Raw genomic sequence first — 14,343 nt, 5'->3', positions numbered from 1 at the left:
ATGGCTGACTCTATGCAGCCCCATGGACTGCAGCACACCAGGCTTCCCTGTCCTTCACTGTCTCTTAGAGTTTACTCCAGCTCATGTCCATCGAGTGAATGATACTAGCCAGCCATCTCATCCTTCGTTGCCCCCTTCTCCTCCTGCCTTCAGTCTTTCCCAGCATCAGAGTCTTTTCCAATGACTCTGCTCTTCACATCATGTGACCAAAGTATTGGAGCTTCAGCATCAGTCCTTCCAGTGAATATTTAGGGTTGATTTCCTTTAGGATTGACTGGCTGATCTCCTCGTTGTCCAAGGGACTCTCAAGAATCTTCTCCAATACCACAGTTCAAAAGCGTTGATTCTTCGGCACTCAGCCTTCTTTATACCCCAACTCTCACATCGATACATGACTGCTGGGAAAAGCATAGCTTTGACTCTATGGATCTTTGTTGGCAAAGTAATGCCTCCACTTTTTAATATGCTGTCAAGGTTTGTCATAGCTTTTCTTCTAAAGAGCAAGCATCTTTTAATTTCATGGCTGCAGTAACCATCCACAGTGATTTTGTAGTCCAGGAAAATAAAGTCTGTCACCGTTTTCCCATCCATTTGCCATGAATGATGGAACTGGATGCCATGATCTTAGTTTATTGAATGTTGAGTTTTAAGCCAACTTTTTCACTCTCCTCTTTCACTTTCAAGAGGCTCTTTAGTTCCTCTTCGCTTTCTGCCATTATCATCTACATATTTGCTTTGTGAGTTCTAGAAAATTGCAAATTCAATCTTCAGGATCCTTATAGAGAAGAGAATACCAGGCCTGAAGTAATCCTCAATCTAACTTACTTACTGTTACCATTTAGGAATAATGATTTACTTCCTTCTTTCATACTATTTGAGGTCAATTTAGTAAAAGCCTGAGATCTTTTCCATCATACTTCACGGTATCTTGAAGTTTTAATAAACTTTCTAAAAAGGACTAGAGATTGTGGAAACCAAGGATTAAAAGGGATCTGAGCATTCCTTTATTCCAAATACCACCCAGGTGTTGAAATTTATCTACAGTATCCCTGCTGTGTCTAGTGTTGACCTTGATGAATCCAACTCAGGAAGAGGGATGGAAATCAACTGCTGATCCCTAAATCAATTAAACAGAAATACCATCTCCCCTCATTTTTGATGAGTGTGGAAGTGTCAGCTTGCCCCAAATACAGAAGAGACACCCAGAACCTCATCATTCCTTCATCCTTCCTTCCTTCTTGGTCATCCAAGTCCATGGTACATGGTTAAGGCAATTAAATAAATTTTCCGTTTTAATTCCCTTTTTCTCTTAATGAGAGTTTATCGGCATATCTACAGACATTTTCTAAGAGCATGGCTCTACTAGGATTAAACTTGTGATGAATTTTGTATTTGCCTTAGAAGCTCCAGCTTCTTTCCCAAAGGAGCCACTAAACAGAGTCTGTCTTGAATAGCAAATGAACCCCAAAGTGTTAGACTCTGTTAAAGTCACTTTGACCCCTCTTATAGCCTGCACATGGGCCTTGAGGATTATAAACATTTAGTAGCTACATGATCAAAATGCCAAGACATCTGTAAATGATTTGACTAATCCTCATACTGTGCTTGTGGTTAATGTCATTATTTAAAACTTATGATTCAGACTGGCAGTAGTTAATAAGTATGAGTAGAATCTTTGGATCTTTTATTTTGGGTAAACTGCATTGCCATTCAAAGAGCAGAAAAAACTTAACCAATCATAACCAAAATTAACTATGTTTCTTCTCTCCCCTCTGCCCTATTTCCCAAGGTTAAAATTTTAACTTGGTATAAAAATTGTCATAATTAAAACATGAGTAGTCAAATGAAACTGCCATTACATGTCTTATTTCATGTTACCATCATATCATTTAATCAGAATGGAAGGTAGCTGGTTTCCCTATATATTAAAGGGACAAAATTTATAACTCAGGGATATCAGACAGAAAGTTACCTGCTGCAAGTGGGAGAACAAAGTCATGTTTCAGGAGTCATCATGACCTTGCAGTGATCTGATATGGGAACAGAAGCCATGGAGTTCTTTTTTCAATCAATCTCAGTTAAAATCTGCACCACAAAAAAAAAAAAGAAAACTACAAATAGAGAACAAACTTCTGCCTGCCAAAGGGAAAGGTGGGGGGTAGGCAAGAATAAATTAGGAGTTTGGGATTAACATATATACAAACTACCATATATAAAACAGATAAACAGCAAGGATCTACTGTACAGCACAGGAAACTCTGTATTCTGTAATAACCTATATGGAAAAGAACCTGGAAAAGAATGGATGTATGTATATGTATAACTGAATCACTTTGCTGTATACCGGAAACTAAAACAACATTGTAAATCAACTACACTCCAATATAAAATAAAAAATTTTCAAAAACTACATATAAAAATCAGATTTCTACTTTTAATTCCTTTATGTCAATTTGTCTGTCTTTATGGTATATGAGGATTTAACATTTTCTCTGTGTGTCTCTCTTAGAAGAAAAAGGGAAGTTAAAAGTCAGCATTTCCAATCAAGTATCAAGTTCTGAAGGTGGCTTATTTCTTCTCAAACCTGGTACAACACCCCTGCCACCTGGAGCAGCCCCTTCTCCCTCCACGAGCACGAATGGAGCGCCTGGTACTGTATCTGAATCAGAAGAAGAAAAAGCCAAAAAACTGCTTTATTGTTCACTATGCAAAGTGGCCGTGAACTCCCTGTCACAGCTAGAGGCACACAACACAGGTGAGCAGCTACTGTTTGAATTTAAATAATGTTTATAACAAGATCCAGCTTTTCCCATCAGAATACCTTATCCTTTGTTGCTCAGACATTAGGTTTGTTCAGTCTTCTCTACTTTTTTGATTCAAAGGAGTGATTTTAAGAAAGTATGGTATAACAACTTTAGAAACAGCAAGGCAAAAGCAGCTTAGAGATAAAATTTGTTCTCTTCTTTATTTTCTCAAAAGCATCTAGTACTTCCCCAAACTCATTATGATGAAATGACAGAAATGAAGACAAATCTCTATGCACAACGTTTACTGCAACACACTTCTAAGAGAAAGAAATGGAAACAACCTAAAAGTCCCTCAGTAGGGAAATGTTGAACGAATTATAGTAACCCAGTATGATAGAATATGTTACTCAGCCATTACAGTAAAATTATAAGAAAATATGATTTGATGTGTGAATTTTTCAGGGTATTTAATTAGCATGATCCCAATTTTGAAAATATATTTTTTTAGTATACTAAAAAAAGAAACTGAAAAGAAATACACCAAAATGATAACAGTGGTTATCTCTGGGTGGTGAAAATAGAGGTAATGTTTATTTTCTTATGCTTCTCTATATTTTCATATTTTCTTTATTATATACTTATGGTTTCCTTTATTTTTTTCAATGAAAATATGTTAAATCTATGTGCATGCTAAGTCGCTTCAGTCATGTCCAACTCTGCGACCATGGGGACCTAGCCCATGAGGCTCCTCTGTCCATGGGATTCTCCAGGCAAGAATACTGGAGTGGGTTGCCGTGTCCTCTGCCAGGGGATCTTCCCGACCTAGGGATGGAACCTGAGTCTCCTGCATCACCTGCATTGGCAGGCAGTTTCTTTACCACTAGCACCACCTAGGAAGCACCAGATTAGCGTTAAAAAGGTCATTTCAAAACGTTTTGGGAAATTCAACCTGAAGATAAACTTTTCAAGAGCTTCATATAGTTCTTAAATAGCTATTTACTGTATGTTTCTTTCTATCTTAGGATCTAAACACAAGACTATGGTTGAAGCTCGTAATGGGGCTGGTCCAATTAAGTCCTATCCAAGACCTGGATCAAGATTGAAGATGCAGAATGGCAGTAAGGGGTCAGGACTACAGAACAAGACATTTCATTGTGAAATCTGTGATGTTCATGTTAATTCAGAAATTCAACTCAAACAGGTAATGTACCCTGAATTAGTAGTCACTATTGCTTGGGTATCCTTTTGACTATATCCCTAGTCTATATTAATGATTCTCACTGTGCTCACAGTTAAATTTCCTGACCTTATAGGATGCCTACGATATACAACATGCAAGTGCTATGTGGAAGAAAAAGTGCACCTCCTATTACCACAGGCTTCCCTCGTGGCTCCGATAGTAAAGAATCTGCCTGCCATGAGGTAGACCTGAGTTCGATCTCTCTGTTGGGAGGAGGGCATGGCAACCCATTCCAGTATTCTTGCCAGGAGAATCCCATGGACAGAGGAGCCTGGTGGGTTACAGTCCGTGGGGTCGCAAAGAGTCGGACATGACAGCAACTAACACTTTCACTTTTCACTTACTATTACTACATGTCAGATTCCAGGCTTGGTGTTAGAGACCAAGGAGCACCGCGGTCACTTGGAGCTTACAGCTGAACAGGGACTTCTAAGATAGTAGAGGTTCAGCCTGTCTTCCAAGGACCCCGAATCTGCTTAGGGAGACAGATTCATCAGTTGCTGTGGTGCATGCATGCCTGTTCAGTCCCATCCGACTCTGTGCCCCATGGACCGTAGCCCACCAGGCTCCTCTGTCCATGGGATTCTCCAGGCAAGAACACTGGAGTGGGTTGCCATGTCCTCCTCCGGGGGATCTTCCCAACCCAGGGATCAAACCTGTGTCTCTTACATCTCCTACATTGGCAGGCAGATTCTTTACCACTAGTGCCACCTGGGAAGCCCCTAGTCACAGTGCTAATACCAGGCAAAGTTGAAGGAATGCCATAGAGAAAGGAAAGGGGGAGAGGCATTACAATATATTGGGGAGCAAATCTTTATTCAGAGAGCGTGGTGATCTTACCCACACCACCACGGAACCAGGGACCTGGAACTGGCAATGGAGGAACCAGCTCTTCACCTGATCTCAGCATGTACTATTTTCAGCAACTAGACATATTTTTTCTGTCTAGGAAATAGATTTTACATAGCATAAAACTCACACATCGATTCAGCTAATGCATCAAACTTCTTTCAGCACATTTCTAGCCGAAGGCATAAGGATCGAGTTGCTGGGAAGCCATTAAAGCCGAAATACAGCCCTTACAACAAACTCCAGCGGAGCCCAAGCATTTTAGCAGTAAGTTCACCTTGCCTGCTCACCTGGCTTGTGGGGCAGCCTTGCTGACTGGGGCAGAGACTGTGGGTAAGAAGGGTCTAGGGACTAATCGGTCCTGAAAGGGTTTTGACTTTAAATAGCCCTCATGGACAAGAAATTTAGAAGGAACTTAGTCCCTTCTGTAGGACACCTTGAAGATAGATTGCTTAGAAGAAAGAAACTGAATCTCTTTAAGGGCCAATACCTTACTGTTCACAAGACCTTTTCTGAAGATTCCCTTCTTTAGCATATAAAGAAAAGTCTTGAGAAGAAGGGCAGTGATGCCTGAGGAATCTTGGAGCATGTTACACTTGGGGAAAGGGACTGCTTTCCAAAAATGAAGTGCATCTATTTAATATCCTCCTCCTTTATGGGGTGTTTTTCTCTTTTTCCAGAAAGCACATGGGTTGTGTGTATTCCTCTCTCTTTCCCTGTCTAGCAGGCGTGTTGAGAGTCAGCCTGTCTTACCTGCTCTCAATATGTGCTATTTTCAGTTTCTTTGCAAAAATATCAATGGGCTCCACCAATAGATGGCATATAAATACCCAGATGGAAGGATTTCCTAATCTCCCTGGGACTCAGCCCAATGTGATGTTCTGTCTGAGACTGAAAGCTGGGATTGGCCAGCTGGATACTGACATTACCCCCCAGCTTTTCCAAAGCTCCGTGGATGCTGCAAGCAGGTGTTATGAGCATTAAGCAAATCCAGCTTGCAAAACTCCTCCTGATTGCAAAAGAGAGGGATTAAAGATTGATTTCTTACTTTACAGGAAGATTCCACCTGGGATTCCTTTTAAATAGAGATAGTTTCTACCCCACTTACAGTCATTACCAATGACAACTCTGAGTTAGCTGCAGATTTTCAGGGAATAGTTTTTAAGTGGACAGAGAGGTATAAACTGACTGTGTCTGCTTGTCTCCTCACGGGTCCCCAGAGTCCCAAACTCCACTTACCTAACCCAGTTCAACTTTTTAAAGATGTGAGGTGAAGGGTAAGGCACATTCTCTTAAAAGCCTCATTATGGGTTAAGACAAGCCAGAATTTTGAATGGAGCTCCTCCACAATCTACACAGGAAAGCTTCTGGGCATGTTTGGTTTTTCCTTGTGAGCAGCAGCATAAAATAGCTTCAGTATCTATTCATAGAGGCTTTCCTCCGACCTGGTGCCCAGGGGCAAGGACCACCAGACAAGAGTTGAAATGGAAACAAAATTATAGCTGAGGTATGCCAAGAGACTTTGAAACCAGCTTTGTGAAAATAGACGGGTCAAGATTTTTAAATTTTGACTTGTGAATGTTGGTTTTTACTTAAACGAAAATATATCAGTGCTGCCATCATTCAAAACTCTTTCCCCACCCCACCCCTGGTTTTCTCCCTCTACTAGGCAAAACTTGCATTCCAGAAGGATATGATGAAGCCCCTGGCCCCGGCCTTCCTGTCCTCGCCCCTGGCGGCGGCGGCGGCCGTGTCCTCGGCGCTGTCTCTGCCCCCGCGGCCTTCGGCCTCGCTCTTCCAGGCTGCAGCCATCCCGCCCGCTCTGCTGAGGCCGGGCCACGGCCCCATCCGCGCCACCCCCGCCTCCATCCTCTTCGCCCCGTACTGATGTTCCGCAAAACCTCCAGACGGTTGAGGCAGTAGGGAAGTAGAGCAGGAAAGCCAAAAAAGGGTTCAGCAGTTCGAGCATTTTGAGTGGCAGTGCCGCACCCCGCTGCAGGATGCAGCATACCACCCTGAGCCCTGACTCCAAAGAGAAAGTCGCTGAGATTCAAGAGTGTTTTGGTGGAGGGGCGCTCCTGTAGTTTCGGAATCTGAGCAGCACAAGCTTTGTCTCCCACTTTCCTCCCTCTGCCCTAACCCATTCAATTTGTGTATCTGAAATACTGAGTTTCTTGCAAATGTGTTTGTCAGAAAAAAATATATATGTGCATATATATCATTCTCTGACGGTTTTTCCATGGGTGTGATCTGGCTTAGAAACAATATGGAATATTTTCCTGACAGACTTGAAAAACGAGGGTCTTCCTCACACGTCTGTAAATAATCCTGGAATCCAACTGGGCACATTCTAGTGTGGAACAAAAATAGATGAACACAAGTGCTTGCTTGTGGATGCCATCTTACCCGCGGATCGCCGCGTTTCCTTCCTGGTGTACTCTTGTTGACAGGGATCGTGTACTGTTTCAGACCCAAGTGCTGTTGTAGCCTGTGTAGTACTAGATCTGTGTTTCTTGTCTGAATTAAACACTTTTAGTTGCTGTGTAAATGTTAGGAAGCAAAGTAGCTTTGAATTTTCTCTTTGAGAGAACAAAAGATAACGTAATGTATTTTCTTTGTTTTACATTTTATTTGATGATATTTAAACAAAATAGAAAGCCATATAACATAGCTCTGATTACTACCTGTCTGCTATTTTTGTTTAACTTATTTTGGAGCTTCCTCACCAGGTTTGAGTTGCTAAGCAAATGTATACAAACAGAAAAAGAGCTTCCTAAATTGCACATCTTTGCACCTCTTGTGTGCTCTGCAAGAAGACAATGAATCTATGTATTTCTACGTCATTATCTTCATTTTTAACCCTTTTCATTTGTAATGATGCTACATAATTTTGTGGCTCCCTAATGCAATAATGTACAGAAATTAAAAAAAAAATTTATAATTGAACAATCTGTCTTTCTGTTCACTGAATCTGTTGCAGGTCATGCTCCCATGCCCCCGTTTCTAAGCTGATATCAACAAGACTGGAATGTTTGTGATATCAGGGGCAAGAGGTATAAGACAGCAAAATAAAATGAACTCTTTTAGAGCATCTATATCTGCAGTCTGTAAATGGTAAAATGTCTGTGTATTTTTTTAAATGTACCTTTTCAATAAAAGTACAAAAAATAAAATGTTTGTATTTTCAAAGTTATTTTCTCCAGAGACACCTCCAATTTGAAATCATCTGATGAAGGATTTTCAGTAGGTGTAAAGATTGCTTCTAACGTATTTAGCATTTTCACTTATTTTCAGCATATTTATTTGTCATGTTTATTCATTACTGTTCACAGCATCTGCATGAAGCGAGACTTTACTGCTGTTTTCCCTCTGAATCTCTAAGAAGTTGGTCCAGAGTTGTAAGTGTGACCCAAAATCACAGTAGCAGCCTGCCAAAAAATTTGACATAGTTTTTAAACATTCCTTGAGTCTTCTAAATCCCAAACTCATCTTTTATTCAAATACAACACAATAATGATCTCCTTTTAGAGGAACTGATTCCACTCTCCCCTTTGACCTTTTCTAATCAGCCAACTTTTCTTCCACTTCATTCTGTTTTTAAGTGTAAAGAGCAATACATCCTTGTTTTTTCTGGTTATCTGCTTAATGAGCTCTAATACATCGTGGCTTAAGATAAAACCATGGTATCGTATCACAATCTCGGGGGGTCAGTAATTCTATCAAGGCTCAGCTGGGCTGTTCTGTTCCTCCTCCTGCTGCTGCTGCTGCTAAGTCGCTTCAGTCGTGTCCGACTCTGTGCAACCCCATAGACGGCAGCCCACCAGGCTCCTCCATCCCTGGGATTCTCCAGGCAAGAACACTGGAGTGTGTGAGTCCTCAATAAAAGATCCCTGGGTAGTAGTTGGCTGATAGATGGGCTGGTATGGAGGCCAAAATATCTTTGCTCATATGTCTGCCTAGATGGAGGGACTGGGAAGCTAGACTCTACTGGAGTCTACAAATTCAAGGGCCTTTGGGTAGTCTTCCCTGCTAAGTGGTCTCAGATAGTTATCTAGTAACTCAGGGCTCCCAGAGAGAGCATTCGAAGAAGTTCTAGTGTTATAGTCAGGCGTTCCGGGAACCAAACTCACTCAGAAGGACAATGCAGAGACTGGAGTACAGTTTATTACACCGGTGGGCCCAAGGCCGAGTCTCCTCTTAGCCAGGGACCCCGACCAGCATTTGTGAAAATCTTTTATACCCCATGTGTACGTGTCCAAACCTACCTCCCCAATTTCCCTGAGACTTACATAAACAAAGGAAGGGTAAATACAATCCCAATAACCCCATCATTCACGTGTTATGTGTTCAAACAGTTAATAAGCCTGCAGTTACATCCCAATGGATACAGAAAGAATTTATGACCTGTCTGGAGGCAGGGGTGATTAGAGTATGTTTTCTCTTAGGCGATGAGTTAACCTGGATGTGATCTTCAAGATTCCCCTGTCCACACGGGGTCTTATCCTTCTATTGTAGTTTCCACAGGCACTAAGCACAGAGTTCAGAGTGCTTTGAAGAGGTGGCCGAGCATGATCAGCATGAACAGGCCTAAGATGAAGTCCAGGCCCTATGAATTCCTTCTTCACTAGGTGGAAGTCAAAAGGCTTCCTATAAAATTGTCTCAAAACTCCCAGCATGTCACTTAGGCTGCATTCTATTGATCAAGCAAGTCCCTGAGATCAATCTAGATTCAAAGGGAAGGAGATTATTCACTTTGAGAAAAGAATTTTTGGCCATCTTTAATCTACTACTCTGTTATAGAATTTTGAGGGAAGTGGTAGTAGCACGGTGATCCAACCAGTCCATCCTAAAGGAAATCAGTCCTGGGTGTTCATTGGAAGGACTGATGTTGAAGCTGAAACTCCAATCCTTTGGCCACCTGATGCGAAGAGCTGACTCATTTGAAAAGACCCTGATGTTGGGAAAGATTGAGGGCAGGAGGAGAAGGGGACGACGGAGAATGAGATGGTTGGATGGCATCACTGACTCAATGGACATGGGTTTGGGTGGACTCCAGGAGTTGGTGATGGACAGGGAGGCCTGGCATGCTGTGGTTCATGGGTTTGCAAAGAGTCAGACACGACTGAGCGACTGAACTGGACTGAACTGGTAGTAGCTTTATAGCTATTGTGCTCAGTCATGTCTGACTCTCTGCAGCCTGGACTGTAGCCTGCCAGGCTCCTCTGTTCATGGAATTTTCCAGGCAAGAATACTGGAGTGGGTTGCCACTTCTTACCAAGGGATCTTCCCAATAGGGGCTGGTGCATGGGGATGACCCAGAGGGAGGATAAGGGGAGGAGGGAGGTGGGAGGGGGGTTCAGGAAGGGGAACTCATGTACACCTGGGGTGGATTCATGTCAATGTATGGCAAAACCAACCAATATAATATTGTAAAATAATTAGCCTCCAATTTAAAAAAGGAAAAATTAATTGTAATTACCTCAAAATATAATGCCTCCATAGGAAGTAAATTTTAGAATAATTTCAAAGGAGCTCATTTTAAATTAGTATTTTTACTAAATCTAAGAAGTATAACTTCTTTGGCATGCGTAGGTCACATAGAACTAGATCTGCATTGTAGTATTTTTAAATTTAGAATCTAATTTTTCATTTTGCAAAACTCAGGTAAGATGATTATGGTTACTTACTGCAATACTGCACAAATACATACCTGACCAAAAAATTAGAGTATTAGAGTAATTTTCCAGCACCACAAGCTGAAACTCCAATACTTTGGCCACCTCATGCGATGAGTTGACTCACTGGAAAAGACTCTGATGCTGGGAAGGAGTGGGGGCAGGAGGAGAAGGGGACGACAGAGAATGAGATGGCTGGATGGCATCACCGACTCGATGGACATGAGTTTGAGTGAACTCCGGGAGTTGGTGATGGACAGGGAGGCCTGGTGTGCTGTGATTCATGGGGTCGCAAAGAGTCGGACATGACTGAGCGACTGAACTGAACTAAACTGAGAGTAATTTGCATGAGTAAAAGGATATAAAAACATAAAACAAGAATAAAATTCATGAGAAAAAATAGCTCACTTACAAAGAAATAAATTGGGGAATAATTATATCCAGCATTAATGTAAACTGGACTCTCAACCTTTTTGATATTGTTCAATATTACAGCAAAAGACTCAACTATCTGGTTGCAAGTTATTTTCCCACATTTGTCAGCACTTTTATCCTGCATTCCATAAAACTTATAATAAATATCCATACATATTACCCATCATTCCTCAGTACCATGTTCATTTGTCACTCTGCACATTATCACATACCCCACAATATATAGTATTGTTTAAGATGGCAAAACATTCAAAAGATCCAATAATGAAACAGTTATAAGACCAAACACAGTAATATTAATTCTATAGGTTATTAAAATATAAACATGTTTATAAGGTTTTGCTAATTTAAAAGGTGCTTAATATAACCTGAGTATCATGTTAATATCCTAATTTAAAAGTAAGCTAGCTTATGTTAGGGTGTACATAGAAGACCATCAAAATATATAGACAACATAAGGTTAAAATGAATGGAATAAAAGTTTTTATTTTTGGAATAAAAGTTTATTTTTGGAATAAAAGTTTATTTTTTGTTTATAATTTTCTGTATTGTTTAATTCATTAATTACATGTACTCACTTTATAATAAAGTAAATATATATGTTTAAAAAAAAAAAAAGAAACCGTGTCCCTTGTGCCTTCTGCATTGGCATATTCTTTACCACTAATGCCACCTTGTGGCTATTATAGATTGTTTTCCTCCATCTTAAGTCCCGACTACGTCAGTTTTTTAAGTTGAGAAAAATAGGGGTTGAAGTAGGAGCTAAATTTTCTTTTCTAAAATGTTAAGGACAGTGGATGACTATGCAGCTGTGAAATGTGGCAACAGACTTCCTCTATCAAAGAGTTACTCAACTGTTAGAAAATTGTTGACCTCAATATTCTAGACTTATAATCAGGTCAGTTTTAGTGTCTATTAAGATTCCAGTTTTACATTCAGAATTAGAAAGTGAAAGTGAAAGTCACTCAGTCCTGTCCGACTCTTTGCTACCACGTGGACTATACAGTCCCTGGAATTCTCCAGTCCAGAATACTGGAATGGGTAGCCTTTCCCTTCTCCAGGGAATCTTTCCAACCCAGGGATCGTACCCAGGTCTCCCGAATTGCGGGCAGATTCTTTACCCGCTGAGCCACAAGGGAAGCCCTCAGAATTTGAGAGGCATTTTCAATATGACTCTTTTGAATTCTCACCACTGGTAGTTACAATAAACCTTTGTTGGATCTTCAGACATATTTTGAAGGAACTGTGTTTTAGTTCAACTCCAGAGAAGCTTTTTTTTTAATAGACACCATTGACAATTACATTTCATTTCTCTTGTATCATTCTGCTGCTGCTAAGTCACTTCAGTCGTGTCCGACTCTGTGTGACCCCATAGACGGAAGCCCACCAGGCTCCCCCTGTCCCTGGGATTCTCCAGGCAAGAACACTGGAGTGGCTTGCCATTGCCTTCTCCGTGTATCATTCTAAATCTCTACCAATCCTCAAAAAATTTTAAATATCTACATACAAATAGACCTAGGAATTTATTGATTATTATAGAGTCTAAGTTTTTAAAAATCACCTCAGGGAGGAAGTATGAAAGAATAAGAATTAATTAAAATGCAAAAGAAGCCAAGAATAGATTCAAGCAATGATTTATAAAACACTATCAAGCAGATATATCTTATCATCCACCCTGATTCTGAGGTGGCAGAATGGATCAATCCTGAGGGGTATATTAATTTGAACTAGTACCCCTTCCTATGCCATTTCTAGTGGGAAAAGACTACTATTCTACCCCCTACTTATTCAGAAAGTTAAAAAATGAGCTGCTTACTCTGACATAGTCCACCTCTGGTCTCTATAGAATCTAAAAACTGGTTTCACATAGGATTGCCAGATAAAATATAAAAATACTTCATTAAATGTTCAGATAGGTAATGAATAATCTTTAGCATAAAATTTTTATAATTTTTATTATGACATTACACATAGACTAGTATGTTCCATAAATAAGTGTCTGGAACATATGTATACCAAACAATATTTGTTGTCTATCTGAAATTCATATTTAAGTGGACAGCTTATATTTTTATTTGCAAAATCTGGCAACACTTGTCTCAGGAGTATTCCTCTTCTTCTCAAGTACCATAATTGTTCAGGAGAGAAGTCACCTCCTGGGTGTTAAAAGCTAAATGGTGAGATTTTTAAAGGCACACTGTGAAACACAGTCACAAATAGACAGAGGAAGGAACTTGCAATAAGTAAATGTCAATGATATATTGACATTGATAGGACCAGGACAGGGAAATATGTAGCTGCAGATGCCTCTAACTTCAAGCTGTTTTGATACCTGTTTAACAAGATTAAAGTATTATAAAGCAAAAAAAGAAAAAAAAATCCTTTAATATTATGCACAAAACATATCACCCCTGAGTTGTTCCTTCTCTGCCCTAAGAGAATTCTTTTTTTCTGGAGCAGAAATGGTTGTGGTTATGTAAATTTTTCTCTCAGAAAGTGCTTTGAGGCCAACTACACTACAGTTAATGTAGCTGAGAAAGAGAACCAAGGGATTCCCACTGGGGAAAAAAGAAAAAGAGAAAGAACTGATAGAATATCAGGTAAAAATCCTGTTGTGCTAAGTCTCCTTTTGGAAGTCTAAAGAGATTAAGTGAGGAGAACGAGTTTGGGGGTGTTTTGAGGAATGGGTGCCCGCTGCCTGAGCTGCCATCAGAGAGAGGGATCATGGCAAGAGGGGGAAGATAGGCAGGAACTCCTTGATAGATAAATCAGCATCAAGACATATACGTTTGGGACTTCCTGGTGATCCAGTGGTTGAGACTTTCTGAGCTTCCAAAGCAGGGGCATGGATTCGACCCCTGGTTGGGGAACTAGGCTCCTGCCTGGCGCATGGTGTGGCCCACAAAAACAAACAACAAAAAAACTCACATAAAGATATATACCTTTGATAAGCACAAGCATCTTCAGGCAGAAGAATTTCATTTCGCCTCTCTAGGTCTGCTGTGAGGATTCTGGTCTCTGCTGATAGTTTTCTTTCTACCAGATCTTCATTTTGTTAATCTGTCGGCCCTCAATTAATATTACAGGTGACATGGCCTCTCTGAGAAAATGCCAGTCTCTGGTGCCTTGGTGGATTGAGGAGAAAATGTGTATTGCAAGAGGAAAGTCCACAGGGGATGCTCATCACTGCCTCCTTCCTTCCTCCAGGTAATTAGCTCCCCAGGAGAATTCATCAGGGATATGATGCAGGTTTTCAGCAACTATGAAAAGGGACTGTCGGGAACTGCCCTGATTTCTTTGGCTAAAATCTCTAAAGCCAGAATGACAATCTAATGTGCTCTTCTACTCCTCATAAAATGCTCAGACTATATCAAACCTCAGGTTGTCAGATCAATCC

The 14,343-nt window shown here is 40.5% G+C and overlaps 1 protein-coding gene across 5 annotated transcripts in view; it reads left to right on the top strand.

Annotated features, from left to right (window-relative positions):
* The window catches only part of ZNF385B (zinc finger protein 385B), a 372,939-nt gene extending 362,778 nt beyond the window's left edge, over positions 1-10,161 (top strand). For all 5 annotated transcript variants that reach the window (XM_055398886.2, XM_055398885.2, XM_055398890.2 and 2 more), the window contains 4 exons: positions 2,510-2,755; positions 3,770-3,948; positions 5,002-5,103; positions 6,506-10,161. In XM_055398886.2, coding sequence (XP_055254861.1) covers positions 2,510-2,755; positions 3,770-3,948; positions 5,002-5,103; positions 6,506-6,724 — 746 coding nt within the window. In that variant the 3' untranslated portion in view covers positions 6,725-10,161. The remainder of the gene's footprint in view (positions 1-2,509; positions 2,756-3,769; positions 3,949-5,001; positions 5,104-6,505) is intronic.
* The last annotated feature ends 4,182 nt before the right edge of the window (positions 10,162-14,343 follow it).

Source organism: Moschus berezovskii, chromosome 2 (genome assembly GCF_049115385.1).
Source record: "Moschus berezovskii isolate FMDL1 chromosome 2, NW_MosBer_1.0, whole genome shotgun sequence".
Lineage (NCBI taxonomy): Eukaryota > Metazoa > Chordata > Mammalia > Artiodactyla > Moschidae > Moschus > Moschus berezovskii.
Note: the sequence above shows the minus strand (reverse complement) of the source record. Positions and strands in the feature narration are given on the sequence as shown.